The 21551-nt window shown below is 36.1% G+C and overlaps 1 protein-coding gene across 5 annotated transcripts in view; it reads right to left on the bottom strand.

Moving 5' to 3' along the window:
* Positions 1-3202: 3202 nt before the first annotated feature.
* LOC129282146 (cytochrome P450 4V2-like) overlaps positions 3203-21551 on the bottom strand; it is a 28915-nt gene continuing 10566 nt past the window's right edge. For all 5 annotated transcript variants that reach the window (XM_064112874.1, XM_064112872.1, XM_064112873.1 and 2 more), the window contains 9 exons: positions 18437-18522; positions 17781-17974; positions 16030-16099; positions 15217-15343; positions 13224-13400; positions 10619-10721; positions 9200-9334; positions 7812-7991; positions 3203-5793 (listed from right to left, as the gene is read on the bottom strand). In XM_064112874.1, the coding sequence (XP_063968944.1) occupies positions 5633-5793; positions 7812-7991; positions 9200-9334; positions 10619-10721; positions 13224-13400; positions 15217-15343; positions 16030-16099; positions 17781-17974; positions 18437-18522 (1233 nt within the window). In that variant the 3' untranslated portion in view covers positions 3203-5632. The remainder of the gene's footprint in view (positions 5794-7811; positions 7992-9199; positions 9335-10618; positions 10722-13223; positions 13401-15216; positions 15344-16029; positions 16100-17780; positions 17975-18436; positions 18523-21551) is intronic.

The following is a 21551-nucleotide window of genomic DNA, read 5'->3' as shown; positions in this document are numbered from 1 at the left end:
CCATTTTAGTTCAATTTTTGATGGGAATTTGAACTTTTCTTTGGTATCATCTTATAGAGCTACTAAAAATCTATACATTGAGACAAAAAAAAAATCAAATATGATGAAAAATGGACCTAACCCCTTTTGCAAGTGAGCTCTTCATATACTGAAATAAATTGCATATGAATTAAAATAATGCAGTGTTTTAATCTTCTGAAGAATCTTTTAAAGAAATGAAGAAAAATGGAAATGTGAGACAGAGACATAGGGGAAAAGGGTATAAGTACAGTGGGTGTGTGTGTATATGAAAAGACGGAAGAGTGAGTGAGAGTGAGATTAAAAGGGGGAGAGAAAAAAGGGGAATGAAAAAGAGGAGAGAAAGAAAGAAAACAGAACATAGAAGGGAAAGAAGTAGACTGACGTGGTAAGAGGCAGGGACAGGGAAAGAGATTCAGCAGTGTACTTATACACCCCCTCCACACACACACACCCACACACAAAACACACACACTCACACCCTCACAAAACAAACACACACACAACAAACGCACATAAAAAAGTCTTAGAGAATATCATTAACCCTTAACGTGCCATGAAGACATATGTGTGCATCCACTGGAGTGCCACGAACACATTTTCGTGCAATGGTCATACAGCTATTGTTATACCTATTGCATTTTGAGGAGTGCATTGTATGCATGAGTGATTCCATTGTTCAGTTCAGCTTATGGTCAAGAGGTTTAATATTATTGTCTCAGGAGTGATTCCCTTTCTTTATAAATAAAACAATTAAATATAGACTGAAAAATTATGGCACTCGCTGATTACAGTGAATGGCACATTAAGAGTTAAGAATCTGATGAAAAAATAGAAGATCACTCCTCGGGCCTTTTCACACGTGACTCTTAAACCATCATTGTAATGATGTTCACACGTGAATCTTAAACCATCATTGTAATGATGTTCACACGTGAATCTTAAACCATCATTGTAATGATGTTGACACGTGAATCTTAAACCATCATTGTAATGATGTTCACACGTGAATCTTAAACCATCATTGTAATGATGTTCACACGTGAATCTTAAACCATCATTGTAATGATGTTCACACGTGAATCTTAAACCATCATTGTAATGATGTTCACACGTGAATCTTAAACCATCATTGTAATGATGTTCACACGTGAATCTTAAACCATCATTGTAATGATGTTCACACGTGAATCTTAAACCATCATTGTAATGATGTTCACACGTGAATCTTAAACCATCATTGTAATGATGTTCACACGTGAATCTTAAACCATCATTGTAATGATGTTCACACGTGAATCTTAAACCATCATTGTAATGATGTTCACACGTGAATCTTAAACCATCATTGTAATGATGCTTGCAATTCGTCTCTAGAATCATAGGACCCCTCACACGGAAAATTTGTACAGTAATTTGACTGGAATTCACCTCCGGAGTAGAATTTGTGATTAGAGTTCGTGATTCTAGTTTGGTTTCACACGTGCTAAAAATTCATCATTATAGCCTTATCACTGGAATCATTTAAATTACGATTTTTTTACTGTGTGAAAGGGCAGTTTGTCTGCCACGAACATAAACTCTCCTGTGCCACATTATTTTTAGGGTGCAACTTTATGAGGGGCTTTGCAAGGACTATCAACTCATTACATATTTTGATTGGTTTATTCTATCCCAACTCCATGATTGTACATAAAAGCTTTGTGTGCACATTGCACAATGTGATACACACATCACTATAATTGTTTATGTGTGTGTAATGACAACTTAATGCACTCTGTGTATTGTTAATGTAATGTGTCTTTAGTCACAGTTGGCAGTCCCCTGTATGAAACACTAGTTCAAAACAAAAAGGGCAAAGAGAAACAATTTCACATCATTTTTCCCCCAGAGAGCTTTACTTAAATGTGATTGCCTTTAACATTTACCTAGATTAACTGAAGAATGTTGCAGTAATATACAGTTGAGGCCAAAAGTTGACATATACCCATGGAATTCAGTGAAATTAGTTCACTTGCTAAGCATCGTAAAATTTATTACATCTTTAGAAATATAAATACTACCATGACGAATTTGGTATCAAATGAAATAGCGTATTAATTAAGCTCTTTCCCACGATTGGGATGCCGTTGGGAATAAAGTATGTTTCAGGTGCGGGGGGGGGGGGGGGGGTGTATTATTGGTTGGTAAGAAACACACACACAATAACTACAGTGAACAGATGATAGCTATTTTCTTTAAACTGAGTAAGGAGATTTGGGGGTAATGTTGGGGCGGAGTGGGTTTAACACATAAGGGGGGTGTTCTATGTTTAACCATAACCTGAGAGGAAAAATTTCTTCTTGTGTTTACAGGTTGAAATGAGTTCTGTTCTTGAGTTTATCATTGCTGTTTTCTTGGCCGTGATTATGTGGTACTTCTCCAACAGACACAGGTTGCACCTCTTTGTTTTTGGTGAGTAAGGCTGCGCATGTCCTACGATTCTCCATTTGAGTGAGTAGGGCGTTCCTTCATCCTTCAGTCTCCATATGTACTTAATGAGCTCAGTTTGGTGCTGTTTCCCCCGATTGGTGATGCTTGCTTTGTGGTTTGCGTACCTTGTCTTGAATGGAGTTGATGTGAGCCCGATGTACACTTTCCTGTCCCTAGATGTCGCTACCTCGGCTTCATAGATGACATTGGTGGCCATGCATTTTCCGGGGATCAGGCAGTCTTCTTTCTTTCTGCATACACACATATATATATCTTAAAGTTTCACATATTGGCTTCAGTAGGGTAACAAATAATGCTGATGATAATGCTTTGATTGCCAATAAAGTTTTTATTGTTCACTCGACGGTCCTCCGTCTTCTTCAGGAGTTTACAATGTGTAGTATCAGATCAATCAGAGAGCGCATCCTCAGACAGATGTTGCTATGATGACTGGCTGAGGATGCACGCCCTTCACAGAAACAATTATAGTCATAGTAACGCTTGTTTGTGATGATCAAATTGTTACGTATCAGTAAAGAAAATATTGCGCAATAACATTTCTCGTTACGTAACAATAAGAAAATTAAGCGTTGAGATGATAGAACAAAGATCAAAATGGTTCAGAGAAAATGATTCTCCTCCGAAAAGTATTAAGTACGAATAGGTATTTTTGAGCAATAAGAGAAATTCCTGTATGATACGATACCAAACATCAAAACTAACGAAACTAATGAAAGAATGAATATCCGCTTAGGAATCCCAGATCTCTGTTCATACCATCACCCTCAAAATTCCTACATTTAACAATTACTCGTAGTTCTGCGATTCTTCTCTCGTTCGCTGATTTGTATCCTCCCCAAATATGCACTTTCACATCCGCTACCGAATGTCCAGGGAGGCAGAAATGTCTGGCATAAGGAAGGTCGGTATGTTTCTTCTGAATAGATGATTTGTGGTTATTGAAGCGCATTCGGAATTTCGTGCTGGTTTCACCAATATAGATTGCATGATGGCAGCGTGCGCAGAACAAACAGTAAAGCACGTTACTGGCATCGCGGTCATGTCTCTGCGGGTGCAGAGTAACATTATTTGCGATTTTAATTGTGGTGTCAGTAATGATGTGTTTACAGATTTGACATCTGGGTTTGTCACAAGGTGTGTTACCTCTTGGATGTTCAGGTGTCGGGAGTCTAGTGCTCACAAGCAATTTCCACAGATTGGGAGCCTGACGCTGAGCATGAAGAGGGTTTTCTCCGACTATTTTCCCTAACTTGGGATCTAGAGCCAATGTTGACCATTCCTGCCTGACCGGTTTTACGATTTACAAATTTGTTTTACTATCTCCCGAAAAAGATGATAAACAACTATACAACCCTACTAATGCATTAAAGAAATTCATTCCTTTTGAAGAAAATTTCAGCTACATGGTTATTTGAATCATTCAAGCGAACATGTACATGTATATGATATATCAGGGACTGGGTACATGAGGTCAAAATAAAGAAATATAAATGCAAAAGACAAAAAATTATTTTGTGTTTCAAAATGTGAGAAGATATTAGTTATACCCCCCAACATCTCATGAAATTGTTACATGGTCATCATGATGCCTATTCTATTTGGCAATGATCCCTCTATTAGTGAATAGAAACCTTATATAACCGATCCCCAAAAGGTAAAGAAAGAAATAAAAATTGATATGTGGCATACTATAATTACATCTCTTGAATATTAAGGGTAAAGCTGCATTCATGAATTACTAATTGAATAGCTCAGTAATTAATACAAAGATCAGCTAAAAAATCAGCTTGTAATCCCCTGTATTTCTAATTTTAGTATTCATACTACCATTCTGAACTAAGATCATTGAGATTTTATAGATCAGATTTGATTTGATTCTCTGCCAAAACGTGTTTGGGATTAGCAAGATATGTAATTCACCTCTTTATAATATATATAAAAAAGAGCATCATGATTCATGGAAAAACTTCTTTCTATCAGTCAGCAAAATAAATAATCAACTAAAAATCTAACAAATGCCAACAAGTTTTTCTTGTTTCTTAAAAACTCCCATATACAAATTATATAAATGATTTGATATATGATTAAAATACAATTAGTCAAGGATTTCACACACATAATTAGTACAAAATATATAAAGGTATGAGTATTAAACTTGGTATAGTCAACTGCACGTGAAATTGTAGAATTACCACGATAAAGCAGGTGTTAGCAGCGGTGACACTGAATTGAATTTATAACACAACTATTTACCAAAAAATATGTAATGTAATAGTTTTGCTTTTTTAAACAGCAGGATATTGTATGTAAGATATGAAAAATATCTTGTTTAATCCCAATCTCCAAATCACAGATGATTAATTCTCATCTTCCTGGTCTTTTAACCCCCCAAAAAAATTAATAATAATAATAAACAGAATTATATGCTTGTCTTAAAACATTTAAACATCTAAATTTTCATTGTCCCATGTGTACTAGGTCCTGAAATGATTATAAATTTGATGTTCGTCTGTATGCCCCTTTGTTTTAAATCCTCCTCCTCTTCTCCTTCCTCCTCTTCTTCTTTTCCTTCTTCTTCTTCTTCTCCTTCTTTTTCTTCTTCTTCTTCGTTATTATTATGATTATCATTATTCAAAACTTTCTAGGTAAGACACTTAAAATGGCCACTGTTAATGTCACATTATATTTTCTTATAAAAACAATAAAATGTATACTGGCTTCATAAGACATTCATGAATATGAAAATCATGAGACCAGTTTATATGTAGAGATTTCTTTTCAAGCTGACGTGGGCTGGATGAACCTCTAACGGCTGCTGTACAAAATAAAACCATTATGGAGGAACACATTTTCCTCCTAATGGGCCTACATCGTTATCACAATTCATAGATAAAATAAAATTTGGCATCGCTTTGGCATTATGATTTCGCTTTCGAACACTGTAAGTGAATGAGCTGGTGTAAGAGTGGAATGTAAAAGACATTTATAATAATTTATTCAGGCATTTCACTGCCATAGTGAGGGCACCCATGTGCAAAAATGTGAAGCCTTAAAGGCACATAACCGTCTGAACAAATTGTAAATATTATTAGAGTACTTTTCAGATGAGAAAAGCACTCTTTTATTTCCTTCGACTTAACTTGACATAGATTCCATCTCGAGGTCGCATGATGAGTTCACCGAGAGGGTTGGTCTCTTCGAAGGACTGGATCGCTTGGACGGAATACTTCCTCATCAGATTGGCGATTATGATCTTATCCTCCATCAGGGCGAACTTCTGACCTGAGAAGGGTCAAAGGTCATCAGGAATATATTTTAAGAATTTCAACATCAAAGTCAGGCAAAACATTATTTGTTTTATTTTCGGGGGCTACTTTTCACAACTTACTGCCTAAATCTGCAACATTGGATAAGCTTTAACATTGCAGTGAATGGGAATTTTTAGGGGTTCTTTTCAGCATTTTGGGGGCAATTTGAGCCACCCTCATAAGTTTGCCCCTGATCAAAGTATATTCAAGGCCTCTCTTGAGATCGGTATATCCGCCCCCCCCCATCATCTGTCACTGTTCCTGCTCATAGCCACATTTAAGTTGCATGGAAAATGTCCTTGTTAAACTATTTTAATATTTCGTTGTGGATATATGAAAAAAATATATATATATGTTTCAGTGGATTATTTCAATGACATGTTAAAATAAAATTTACTCTGGTTGTGACCTGACCAAAAATAAAATTAAGTGCATTTTTTACATACATAAAATACTTATCAGCCTTTAGGAATGAAAACCTCAGGATATAATTTTTTAAGATAAACACTCACAGGACCCCTTAAAAAGAAGCAACTATTAATGTGAGAAGGCACAAGATATTTCCAAAAGTCAAATTCAAATCTAAACAAAGAATCAATTGACAAAACCAAGTCTTTTCAACAATTATCATTTCAAAGGTACCCTGATGTGATGATATTTATGAAAGCCTTTTGCCTCATATACACTGTTTTTTTGTAGACAGACAAAATTGCCAATTTGTCCATTGCCAACTCGTCCACTCACCCATGGTCTACCTTCATTTAGTCTAATGCCATTCCGTCCATAAACATTTTGTCTAACAACCATTTGGTCCAATACTCATTTTATTTTCATTCATTTTGCCAAATTAACACTTAGTCTAATTAGACCAAATGAGATATGGACTAAATGGCTATTGGACGAACTGGTTATTAGACGAAATGGTGAGTAGACGAAATGGTAATTAGACCATGTGGATATTGGACGAACTGATGGTAGACCAAATAATAGAACACGAGTTGGCTATTGGATGAATTAGCATTGGACCAAATGAAAATAAACCATTCATTTGTACTACTATCAATAAATAATTTACTGCAGAATTACTTGAACCTGTTAAACCAAATAATCAAATTATCTGATCTGTGCAGTATCATATTTGCCCCTCAGACTTATTTCCATAATGAAAAATATAACTCTGATTCAATTTGGAAAATGGTTAATTTTACAAGGAAATGGTTTCAATTTTGACCCTTGTTTTTGTGAAGTGATATGCTCAGTTCTTTTCCCCTGTGCAATGATGTTACATGATTATTATTGTTCCTTTACTGGTTGTTTGTTCCTTAATTTGTTAGTTATTATGTGAATTCAATTTATATTTTGTAATGGCTTGTAATATATTCTATTGCCATAATTTGTCAATAAAAATACATGTTGTTATGTTGAAAAATCAATAAAAACCCTGTGGAAGCATCGTATGTACATGTAGCGGTTCTGACTCTCGCCTTGTAATCAGAGGGCCGTGTGTTCGAATCCGACCACGGCCTAGCCCACCCAGGTGTTAAATGGGTACCCGGTAGGATGCGAAAGCCTATGTAGTATGCCTAGCAAATGAGTCTTGGAACTCTTGTTGGAATGTTCCCCAGGGAGTGAAAAAGTGCATACACTTTGTGCGGGCATGCCAGGTGGGTGTTTCATAAAGCTGTTCGTAAGTTAAGAGCGACTTTAAGAACGACTGGTGAACCTTTCTTACATGCTAAATAATCACCAATCAACATGTAATGGTGAATATCATTAACCACAACAAAGGATCACCAGTTGCTCTTCAAGTAACTCTCTTAACTTACGAAGAGATTATGAAATGGCCCCCAGGATCCGATGATGTAGTAATAATAATTGCAATGTAAACTACTTAAAGTGCTTTATAGTGTATTAAATACTATATAAATGTAACTACTTGTATTATTGTTGTTATTTAAAAAAAAGAAAGAAAAAATCAGCTCGCAGACCTACCAATGCAGTTCCTGGGTCCAGCTGAGAATGGGACATATGAGTAGGGATGTCTTTTGGTGGAGTTTTCCAGCAAGAATCGATCCGGGTCAAACTTCTCGGGGTCTGGAAACTGCTCTGGGTCTCGATGAAGAGCATAGATACCAAGCACAACCAGAGTACCGCTTGGAACCACTTTACCATCTGTGGATGAGCAGAGATAACAATCAATTAATAATATAGCATATCCAAATGCTAGTAGCCTAAAATCTAGATGCGAGCTCCAGCTTCTGTCTTTGCCTTTATGAGTCTGATGCTCTTAGGCGGAACGTCTGCAATACGTCTGATGCGAAAGACTATGCACAGTGGCTGCATATACACTCCTGTCTTGTGTTAGTTCTTGTTGTTTCTTATCGATGATAATTGTCCAGTGGCAGGTTTTCAAAAGGAAAAACCCTTGTTAAAAATGAACAACTATGCGAGACCAGAGCGAATACTAACATTTGCAGTTCATCACCACAAAAAGAAGCTATTGATGGGGACAAAGACTGGATAATCCTGAATTAAGTGATTCTTTTCATAGCAGATTAATAGATTAATATATTAGCCATTCCATCACCATCACTAATATAAAAACAGCAGGCACTATAAGAGGTGTTTATAGTAAGATTCATAGAAGCACCTACCTATGACGAAGTCTTCTTCTAGGTCCCTGCCTATCATGGGAACTGATGGACAGAATCTGAAGGTCTTCTTTAGGAGTAAAGGAGAGAGGGTAAAGACTAATAACAGAATGACAGTCCTTACCTATGACACAGTATTCGTTTAAGTCCATACCTATCAAAGGCACCAATGGACAGAGTTTCAAGGTCTCCTTTAGGAGTGAAGGAGAGGGGACCAAAAGAACTATAACAGAACAAGAATCCTCACCTATGATGCAGTCTTCTTCTAGGTCCCTGCTCATCATGGGCACAAATGGACAGAGTCTGAAGGTCTCCTTTAAGGGGTATAGGAGAGGGGACCAAGTGAACAATCAATGATAGAATGAAAACAACTACCTATGAAACAGGCTTTTTGGAGATCCCTGCCTAGCATGGGCACCAATGGACAGAGTCTGAAGGTCTCCTTTAGGAGTACAGGAGAGGGGGAAATGACTAACAGAACAAGAATCCTTACCTATGACACAGTCTTCTTCAAGATCCCTGCCTATCATGGGCACCAATGGACAGAGTCTGAAGGTCTCCTTTAGGAGTACAGGAGAGGGGGAAATGACTAACAGAACAAGAATCCTTACCTATGACACAGTCTTCTTCAAGGTCCCTGCCTATCATGGGCACCAATGGACAGAGTCTGAAGGTCTCCTTTAGGAGTACAGGAGAGGGGGAAATGACTAACAGAACAAGAATCCTTACCTATGACACAGTCTTCTTCAAGGTCCCTGCCTATCATGGGCACCGATGGACAGAGTCTCAAGGTCTCTTTGAGGACACAGTTCAGGTATTGGAGTTTCTGGAGATCATCAGCAGTGATGGGTCTGTCACTATCCCCTGTGAATAAATCAGGGGAAAATGTATGGAGGATAGTGGATACAAATTTGTTGCAAATATGCCTAACATGCACTACAATCAGTATCAAAGAAGAAAGAAAATTTTGGTTTTCATACTAAACTGAAGATAGAACTCCACTATCAAATGCATAATGCATTTCTTGCAAAATTTGAACAGAGAAGTTCTACATTGTCCTTATTCTTTCTTTTATCATTCTTCTTATTTTCTTTTCCTTATATTTCTCATTAATATACCACCACTACTACAACTTCTAATATTATAATAATAGCTCTATTTATATTGTGCAGTTATGCATGTATTCTACTGCACTTAATACAGAGGGGCACTCGACCGAATATGTGGTAGGTATGTGCCACTGGCAAGTCAAAATTAAGGGGCCCCGGAACTGCTCATTATGAAAGTGGGGGTCCCTGGAAGTACTTAAAATGTTGGAAAACAAGGGTCCCTGGAACTAAATCTTTACATAAATATGATGCCCTGGATCTAATAAACATGACAAATCATGGGGCCATGGAACTAGATTTTAAGTAAATGCTGATGCCCTGGCACTTGTTTCTTGGACATTCTAAATGCCTTGGTCTTGGATAAGTTGAACTATCAAAAGGGTGTGGCTTTCAGGTGCAGGCCAGCCCCACTGCACTGCACTGCCTCGTGCACAGCATGTAGACAGCTAGCTTGCTTCCCATTCAATTTTTATAAGCTTTACGCATGAAGACTACTGGAACCCACGAATCAGAGCCGCGAGAGGAGAATCGTAACACCTCGGAAAATGCTCGGAAGTTGACGTCATAAACTACGGGCGGAATAAAAATCTTATCCCCTGGAGCAGAAGGAAAACAAATCCTCATGCCTCAGAACGGGTTTTATTCGGCACCTACCCGCCGAGGGAAAACGGTATGCCCTGGAACGGAAAATCGAGTGTAAAAACGGGGGTCCCCTCCGCGGCACATACCCAATGTCCACAATATGCAGAGTTACCCCCCCCCCCCCCCGGACTTAGTACATGGTTTCATATTTTTTGTAGCTGGGCCGCCATACAGACGCTAAAGCGTTCAAGGGATAATTCCTACCGTCTACACATTCACCAACTAAGTTCTTCCACTGCCACTACCTATGCTACTGCTATTGCTACTATTACTATGTGATCTACTCATAATATGAAAACAGAAATTGAAACTGGATAGCAACAAAGATATTCTTGGCATGGCGACTTCTCATTTAGATGACCAATATGATAGGATTAGTGGTTATAAAGGCGCTTACCAAATACTTCATCAAGCTCTTCATGAAGACGGGTCTGGACCTCAGGATGTCGGCCAAGCATGAGGATTGTCCATGATGCTGCAGCGGCTGTGGTATCGTGTCCCTACAAGAATATATATACACATGCACACAAGTCATGTTTCTTACACTTACTATGGTTCAAGGGAATAAGATGTAAAGATTACATAATACAATACCAGTTATGATAGCTGTGCAACTGCCCTCACAACTGGATTTTGGTAATCAAAACTGGAATACCGTAATCGTTAACATCATCATCAGCATCATATTACCATCACCATCATCAATCAGCATCATCATCACCACAACCACTATTACCATCATCATCATCATCACCATTGTCATCACCATCATTATCATTATGACCATCAACATCATCATCACCACCACCTTCATTATTATCATCACCAATTTACATGTTGCGGAGACTGAAGGAGTTTAGATTGTCCCCTGCCGATCTTGTGACCGTGTACCGGTACATTGGATTTGTCCGACCCATTCTTGAATATGCGTGTCCAGTTTGGCATTCTAGTTTGACAGTGATCCAATCAGAGTCAATCAAAAGGATCCAGAAGCGTGCCCTTCAGCTGATATTTCCAGGATCGTCCTACAACACGGCCCTTGAATTGGCGGGTATCTCAGGTCTGCAGTCAAGGAGGCAGTCTCTCTGTCTCTCTTTTGCCAAGTCTGCAATCAAGTTGAACGTCTGCGATGATTGGTTTGTAAGAAACAATCCGACAAGAACCCTTAGACAATCGAAACGCTTCAAAAAACCTAGGTGTCGCACTGACCGATTAAAAAATAGCCCAGTGCCATTCATGACAAACCTGTTGAACTCGCAATAAATACCTATGTACAGGATGATAGGGCCCATATATGTTTTTTAATATGTGATGTTTTTTTGAGATATGTATTCCGGTATAATGTATTTAGATATAACATGTATTTGATTTATCTTTTTTGTTTTTGTTTCAACTGTTTATATTATTTCTATTCTAAATTTATCTGTATACCGGTAATTATTTAATGACACACATACACTTGAAATCTGGAGACCTTCATATGTCTCCCTACCATTCCTTCATTAATTTGTTTAATATACTTCTGTTTTTCATCATACGCTTTAAATTTAATATTCTGACACCTATTCCTTTGAATCTTATTCTAGCAATGCCGTGCCCCCCATCTGTTTAATATCCGTACTAATGATTTGGTTTTATCCACCCTATGTAAATTTGAGTATGCACTTTTGTTTGTATAGTGTGTGTGTGTGTGTCTGGATGCGGGGTGAGTGTGAGGGTGAGCGCATGCTTGGGTATATATGAATGTTTAATGAGTGTGACCTTGTGAATAATTTTGTATTTTCTTTTAAATTATATTTTTGTGATAATTAATATTCCTTCAAATAATATACAATGTACACTTTTATTGTAAATTCATGGTGCAATTTAGTTTTAAACTACCATGCCTGTATGTATCAACTACCATGCCTGTATGTATTTTTATATGTGATTTTTGTCTCACCTGCATAGCAGAGTGAGACTATAGGCGCCGCTTTTCCGACGGCGACGGCGGCGTCAACACCAAATCTTAACCTGAGGTTAAGTTTTTGAAATGACAGCATAACTTAGAAAGTATATGGACCTAGTTCATGAAACTTGGCCATAAGGTTAATCAAGTATTACTGAACATCCTGCCTGAGTTTCATGTCACATGACCAAGGTCAAAGGTCATTTAGGGTCAATGAACTTAGACCATGTTGGGGGAATCAACATCAAAATCTTAACCTAAGGTTAAGTTTTTGAAATGTCATCATAACTTAGAAAATATATGGACCTAGTTCATGAAACTTATACATAAGGTTAATCAAGTATCACTGAACATCCTGCATGAGTTTCACGTCACATGACCAAGGTCAAAGGTCATTTAGGGTCAATGAACTTTGGCCGAATTGGGGGTATCTGTTGAATTACCATCATAACTTTGAAAGTTTATGGATCTGATTCATGAAACTTCGACATAATAGTAATCAAGTATTACTGAACATCCTGTGCAAGTTTCAGGTCACATGATCAAGGTCAAAGGTCATTTAGGGTCAATGAACTTTGGCCAAATCGGGGTATTTGTTGAATTACAGCCATAAATTTGAAAGTGTGTTGGTCTAGTTCATAAAACTTGGACATAATAGTAATCAAGTATCACTGAACATCCTGTGCGAGTTTCAGGTCACATGATCAAGGTCAAAGGTCATGTAAGGTCAAAGAACTTTGGCCACGTTGGGGGTATTTGTTGAATTGCCATCATATCTCTATAAGTGTATTGGTCTAGTTCATAAAACGTGGAAATAAGAGTAACCAAGTATCACTGAACATCTTGTGCGAGTTATAGTAGTTTTCAAAATCAGCACTGCTGCTATATTGAATCGTGTGATGCAGGTGAGACGGCCAGAGGCATTCCACTTGTTTAATTAATAAAACCATTTATCTATCTATCTATCTATCAATCATCATCATCATCATCATCACCACCACCTGCATTATCATCATCACCACCATCATCAGCATTGCAATAACCATTACCTTACCTCAAACATGAAGGTATCCACTTCTTCTCTGATATCCTCCAGAGTAAAACTGGAGTCTTCCCTGTGCATCTGGAGGAGGAGATCAAGGAATGCAATCCTCCTTCGCTTTCCAGCAACCACATCTTCATCGCTGCCGTCCAGCACTCTGGGAGGCTCTTGCAATCTTTCTTTGATGATCTGCAAAGAAGAATATACCATTTCAATGATTCAAAGCCATTCAAAATAAATAAAATACGATTCTAATTCTTTTCCATTGAATTCCAAGCTATGCAATAAAGTCAATGCGTTTCATTCTTATTCTAATTTAATTCAATTCAATTCACCTCAGTACAATTACATGCAATCCAATTCTTATACTTATATCAATCATTTTAATTCAAACACAATCAATGATATGCATTGCAATTAATCAAATCAAATTTCATTCAGTTCAATTCAATCAATTTAGTTCAATGCCATGTGACGCCATGCAATTTTACCCAATGCAACTTGATTCTTTTCAAGTCACTTCACTTCAATTCACCCCCCCCCCAAAAAAAAAAATCATTTTTTGGAACTTAATTCTATTCTACAGAATAAGTACAGGATTATTTGTTTATATCCTTTTACCCCTTCTTAATATGGTCAAGAGGCTAAGATAAAAGTAGAATAGCTGCATTTCTTATGAATATTAAACATATAAACAAGTTTAACGCCTCTGGTGGTCTCGCCTGCATTACGCAATTCGATATAGCAGCAGTGTTGACTTTGATAACAGCTAATGAATAATTATTCACAAAAGAAAACATAAGTAATAAAATACTATGTCCATTGATCCAAAATGACCTCTGACCATTCTCATGTGACCAAAGACATGTGCAAAGCAATCATTCATACTTGATTACCCTTATGCCTGTTTCATGAACTCGATCCATAAACTTTCTAAGTTATGCCAATTCACCAAATTTCCCCAATATGGCCAAAATTCATTGACCTTAAATGGCCTTTGATTTTGGTCATGTGACCTGAAACGCACAGGGATACATGGTTGCTCTTACATGTATGTCCAAGTTTCATGAACTAGATCCATAAACTTTTAAATTTATAACAATTCCACAAATAACCTCAACATTACCAAAGTTTATTGACCCTAAATGACCTTTGACCTTGGTCATGTGATCTGAAACTCAGGTAGGATGTTCAGGGATATTTGATTTCACAAACTAGGTCCATAAACTTTAAAGTTATAATGACATTTCAATTTCAACCAAGGTTAAGATTTCAATGTTGTCAACGCCGCCGCGGCCGTTGGAAAAACGGTGCCTATAGTCTTGCTCTGCTACGCATGCAAGACAAAAAGAAAACATTCTCAAAGTTACTATTTGCTAATGTCTACCTCTTAGTATCATAATAGATGTTTAAACAATCTTTTTCTTCTTCTCACTACTGCATCCTGAACTCTTGTTTACAAATACATTAGGATTCTTACAAATTATATTTAAAAAAAAATTATCATAGTCTTCTGGTAATACAGTCAGTCATGTTCAATTCATTTTTTTTTTGAGGGGGGGTGTTGAATCATGTAGCCAATGAATTAGCTTTCTTTATTCAATTTATGTTTTCTTTTCAAGCATTCATAACTAACACACTTTCACTGAGTTATATTCATGAATTCTTGAGGGGCATGTGCTTTTAAAAAAAGAGTAGATAACATCTTGTTTTCAATTCGAAATTGTATTTATAATAATGTCATCGAAACACATTTAGAAGTAATGTTGAATTCATGCTTCCCAAGAATTTTTTTGAAGAAACGATGAATGTAAAGGCACATTTGTGTGAGTTATGGACCTGCCTTTACGATTGGGTTTTAAATCAAAACGAGGAAAGATGTAACCATGTTCTGAACTAAGCGCTTACCAATAGCCCAAGTTTGGCCTAAGAATGGGAATCATAAACACTCCTATTATTGTTTATTTTTCTCCATTTTCTTTCTACATCAATCAAACGTTCTCACCTTAGTTGTCATATCGTGCAATATTCTGAGATGGTTGGCATGCTTTTTACCAGATTCGAGGTTATCATAGAGCAAATCAGGCCAAAACCATGGTTTTTTCATCCTCTCTTGAACCAAGTCACACATGCTGATAATGGTGAAGGAAAACAAACAAACTAAAATGAAAATTCCAGTGAAAGTATGAAGCAACAATATAATTTATCAATTTAAAGAAAATATCAAGGTTACATAAGAAGGTGCACTGTATTCAACTGCTCAATGAAAGAGCAGAGGTTTTGAACAAAATATCAGCAATAACCTGCGATTATCTCTTGGGCTGGAAAAAATATTCTGGAAGTTGAAGATTTCAAATTTAATACTTTGATAACTCTTCTTTTTCAGACATGTGCAAATTGTAACTAAATATCATTACTCTTTTGAAAATAATCAAGGGGGTGTTCTGTTTATTAATAATATTGGGTTGGATATCATGTAATTCAATCATAACATGACAAAGGTTTAAAAATCTTGTACCAAGCTTTAGAAAACAAAAAACTTTAGAACAAATACGACATCAAGAAGATATTCTTACAAACTACATCACTTCATATCAATTTATACCAAAATAATTTTCTTTTTTTACTTTTGAAGGAAAAAAGTAAAGGAGTAGAACGAAACAGAGATTATAAGGATGAAAGATACTTGGAAGTACTAGTTCCTCTACAGATGGAACAAGACAGTTTTACAAACTATATCATTGCTATAACATATTCATTATCACTTTCTCCTTGAAATATGAAACAAGGTAGGGCTAAAAATGACTGTTCTACAAACCTTATCACTGCTCTAACATATTCATTATCACTTTCTCCTTGCGCATTTATGGACTTTCCCATGGCAGTGTCTGGAAAATGGAGGAGTATATAAGTATGCAAACAAAGTATAAAATTCTGGACAAAAATTTGCAAAATAACAACAAATATTAAACAGACTGACGGAGAAATTAGGACAAAATATTGTGGCTTAAAGAAAATTGATTGTTGGAGAAATTAGGACAAAATTTAGAGCTTTTAAGAAAAGTTAAATTTTCTTTAAAATTTGATATCGTTTTTTTTTTAGAATAAGGTCACAGAATTATTATATTTTCTGGGTATCAGTTGACAAATTATCCCAGAGAATCAAAATAGTAAAATCTAATATTACATCCTTAAAAGTTTTTGTCACTATTCTAGTTCCTTACTACATTATATGACTGTGTATGTCTTTTGTCGTTAGGGTCAATGATATAAAATGCAAAATAGTTTTGGTAGATGTATTTAGAGGAACATTTATTTAATTGGATGCCTGATCAAACAAAAATATCTGCACATCTGTGCATTATTCAATTTTTATATAAAACCACTTCCCAATTATAGAATGGGCTGAAAATGGTAAGATATGATTTTGGCCTGAACATGTAGCTTTATGATATCCAACAGCTAAATTAAAGTACTTAAAGGTTCTTTTTTAAGCAAAAATATAGACAGTGCTGACAGGGGGGTGAAGATATATATAACAAAACAAAAATATCTAAAAGTAAGATTTCACAAAGAGTCAATTGGTGAAAAAATTATCAACAGCAACAACACTGGGCTTTCAACACTGAAAGTAAAGAAATACTAAACATGATAAACTAATGTTTAAAAAGACAGTCACAACTACAACTGTGTACAAGTACACACAAGCCAAACCAATGAACACACAATCTGAATATGAATTGTTCGATATGAGAGACCTAAAAAGTAGGCTTGTTGTATCTTTTTCCTCTTATCATCAGTAATAGAAGTAAACTCAATTACTTTTAAACAAATCAATTAATCTTATTCCTTGTTTAAGACTGCATGATAAAAGGAACAGTTCAAAATGAAGCATTGGGAAGCAGATACTAGTATTTACTCAGGATTATATCTATTTCAAGAAATTCAAAGTCTACTACTTTGGATTAATATTAACTGTATAATCAAAAGGCCTGATCTGATCATACATCATATTTCAATAGAGCTGTAGGCTCAGTAATTAGGGTTGGCAATGCAGTACCGAGCCATTTTGGGATCAGTGGGTTTGTTATACCGGTACCACTTTTTAAAACATCTTTCTCAGTGTTTTTTTTTCCAGGCCAGCCGAGGGTGGGGGGGAGGTTGTGTTGCAACACTGGTCCTCGTACTGTTGTTAGGCAGAGCTGAATATTTTACCTGATTGCTAAGAATTGATGAATACTTATAAATGTTTAACATGAAGGGGACCCTTTACTTTAAGAAAGGTTACCATTTATTTTGATAGACTTTCTTAAAGGGCACCAGCACTTAGTCTGAATTTAAATCTAATCACTAGATTATGAGATAACGGCTCAATCCACTGAGCTTTCACAAGTTCTTAAAGAGTCTTAAGACTTTTTTTTTCTTTGTATTCATATTGTCTTTCCCTTTTGTTGTAATCACTGAATACAATACTTTGAATCAAGTATTGAAAAAAAAAAGTCCCTAATACACAGCCTTGGGGAACCACCCTGTGTCAAATAACAATCAAACCTCAATAGATAACCTTACCGCATATAATATCAAGAACACAGTAGGCTATCTCTGGGAAGATGTTAAAAGGCTCTGATTGGTCGGCGAACTTCTCAATCTTCTTCGTCAAGATGACGCTCTGCTCGTTGAAAACATCCATGAAGTTTTGTAGGATGGAAAAATGGAAAGTCGGGGTGAGCAGCTTGCGCCGGTGAAACCACTTCTGACCCGTACTACACAAGTAGAAAGATTTATAGAGAAAAGGGTCATGCCTTTCAAAAAAGGTGTCTGATTATTACACGGACCCCCCCCCCCTTCAAATTGATGATAGCAACATCAAATCAATGTGACATCCTTTTCATTGGAATTATACATGTATTATGTGAAATATGAACCAGATTGTGAATCTCCCTGTAAATAATCAAAAACTCAATAAAAATTCCAAGTTTATTTCCATAATCATGTTAAAGTAATAACAGAGAATAAATGTAAAAAATTTCCAACAAATAAATACAATGCGCATACTACAAAGTAAAACTATGCAGAGTCAATTGACTTTTTGAGGTAGAACCCAACATTTAAAAAAAATGGACGTAGTACAGTAAAAAACATGTCATCTATACATGACTTGTTTATCAAAGCTAGATTTAAAAAAGTTACCATTAAAATTAAAGAAAATAAAAGCTGTAATTTACCTTGTCAATAATCCAAGACCAAGCCATGGGTGGAGAAATCTGTAAACATAGCCTTTCTTGATGTGTTTACTGCTACCCATCACAACCTATGCACATACATGTACAAGTATATAAGAAAAAAAATAAGGACATGTCCATGATGCAAGAACTTTCTGTAATGCTGCAGTCACATTTCTCCGTAAGTGCCGAAACGACGAGTCAAAGTTTAACAGCCGTTACATTCATTTTTTTTCATTCACACCACCTACATACAGTGTATATGTAGCTGGTGCAAAAATGTTAAAATGGCTGTTTTTCTACTTGCCGTAAGGCCACTGTAGGGTTAATATGACTGTGCCATTAGTAAGTACATGAAATTATGTTTTAATAATAGTTAACATTGGAACTTTTTTAATTTTACTTTTGACTCTTCTACTGCCATTTCTTTTAAAGTATATGCAGCGTGATGAAATATAGACCTACTATCCCAATATCCCACAGAAACTAAATATTGATTACAATATGATCATTGATACACCTGACAAAAATGCTGAAATTCAACAGGTAGAGAGATCAAATGAATTGTCTGTATTTAAGCCAATACTATAGCATACAGATAGTTTTTTATTTACTTATTTTGCATACTAAGGAATTGTTATAATAACATCTTTTGTTTCGTACGCAGCTAACAGCCATAGAAAGCAATGTGCGAAAGTGAACATTTTTAATAGGCATCTTGCCAAGAGTGTGGCGTGTTTTTAAGTAGACATTTCACTACGTCGTGGTATTGTCTTTCACAGAAATGTTCTCACATTCCCCATAGCTTTGTCTACGTTGAAATGTGAGGATTGGTGATGAAAAAAACGCTTGTAATAGCTGGATTCCTCTAAGAAAGCCACTGCTTTGACTTTGGTGAGGTGCCTCAGCAATGTTGGACAAGCAGAATTCGCAAAATACAAAACCACTGCCAAAAACTTAAATCTAGGCATCTTTATTTTTACTGTTTTTTACAATTATTTACACTGTACATGAATCCTGAATTATGCACAAAATATGTGTACATCATGTGTATAATACAGACCCAAATGGTACATGCGTACTTAACAGTGAAATTATTAGAACATGTGCAAGCCATTTCCACGCCAATAAGCCAGTTCACGGTTAGCTCATGATCAACTTTTCTCAAATGACCTTTGTGATTTTTCATTAGGATAAGCACTATCATTTTCAAATGTAGATGTTGCGTAAGCTTTACCGGTAGAGTATTCAAATTCTAAGAACAAAAGGCATTGTATAGACCAGGTGATTAAAATAGTACATCAGGGATAAAGTTTGGAAATCTGTTTTATTGTCTGCCTTTGGCACATTTGACTATTGTTTAGGCTACTGTCAAATACCAGGGATTATGAAGGCTCTATCTATTACTCTTCAGCTTGGATGTGATAAAATGAATATTTTGAAAGGAATACATGAATAATCATCAAATCACAAATGCCTTTGTCAGTGAATTTGAAAGCCACCTTCATGGATTATCTCAAATTACCTTTTTCTGCTCGTGCGCAGTTTACAACCGTGAACAGGCTTATTCACAAATATACGCGACAACACAGAATGATTGAATAATATTGTGATTGTTGATTAACCTTAACCCTGAATATATCATAAGCAATAATAAAACACATGCATTGTTGAACATATAATGGTCATAGTGATTTTGATATAGTGAAATTATTTATGAAATAGTGAAAAATTTGGGCCCTTTGAGCAAAAGATTCAAAATATATCATTGGTGGGCTGCTAAAACCTTCAAAATTTGAAAGTTTGAGGATGGCATAGAAAAAGATATTTTATGGTTGTGACATATGACATAACCTATTTGGGCCTAAAAAAATCAGTAAATTCATTAGGGGACTGTTTTCATACAATGTAAGGCTGCCACCATTGGCACAATTCTAAACTACAGCTATTTCAAAGCTGTTCCCAAAAGTGTAAATCTGTGAGATCCAAATTTTTATGAATTTGGATGGGTATTTAAGCAAAACAAACACTTTCAAAACATACATTACATGTAACACTTTAAGGAAGTGAACTCTCTCTCTCTCTCTCTCTCTCGAGAGAGAGAGAGAGAGAGAGAGAGTGATGCAAGGTTTGTGATTTAAAACGGGCATATGCACACTCGCATTTGAAATATCAAAATCTTAATGATGAAAAGGGTTGAGAAACGAGTGCAAGCACTGGTAATCTCATATGCTATGAAATTGAAGAGTTATCATGGAGATGGTATTGAGGCTTGTATTCATGTCAATGGAGTGTACATGTAGATGAAAGAGCACAAGAGTTCATGCCCAAACACGCATTCGATTCCTAGTTGTCAGAAGTAAATTGGTAAACTGTATGTTTGATTTCAAGTTTTACCAAGCGGCTTGGCTGAAGTTTGATTGAGTAGTGTTCAAATGTATTGTGGGAAGATAATGGGAGCTATATGAGAACCACAGAATAATTCTTCTCATACTGCATTACAATGTGCTCCACATTTTTTTAATCCAACCCAAATAAAAACTTGTTTTTAGAGGAAAAAGAAAAATCAGACAAGCTGATTGATGAAAGTTTTAACAATATCAGACAACCAATAAGAAAGTTATAATCATTTCAAAAGTTGTAAATATTGGTAATCACTATACCCATGAAGACTTTCAAATTGGCCACATGCATCATGATGCATGTATGTGATGTCATAGTGATGTAAGGCAAGGACTACTCTTCCATGTAAAGTTGTCCTTGCCGGCTTGCCCCTTGTCATGATTTACTTAACCAGTTGCCAATTTGAAATCTACATAGTTTTAGGGAAGTTAATGTTAAAGCAGCCATAACTTTCTTATTGCTTGATTTCTTTCAAACTTTCACCATTCTGTTTTATTTCTTTTTTTCCTTTCCAAAACAACATTTTACGGACAAGGCTTTAAAGACTGCTACACAAGGGTCTCTGTGCAGCAATTTTTTTTACACAGGACTGACAGAACTTTGTTGATAGATTTTCTCTTTTGACCATATGGCAGGCAAAATTATTTAATGGCGAATCCATCCAGACAATTTGAAGTACAATGGTAGCAGGACTAATATTATCACTGGCATCTGT

The sequence above is a fragment of the Lytechinus pictus genome, chromosome 18, assembly GCF_037042905.1.
Source record: "Lytechinus pictus isolate F3 Inbred chromosome 18, Lp3.0, whole genome shotgun sequence".
Lineage (NCBI taxonomy): Eukaryota > Metazoa > Echinodermata > Echinoidea > Temnopleuroida > Toxopneustidae > Lytechinus > Lytechinus pictus.
The sequence above is the reverse complement of the archived record's forward strand: the minus strand, read 5'-3'. Positions and strand labels throughout refer to the sequence as shown.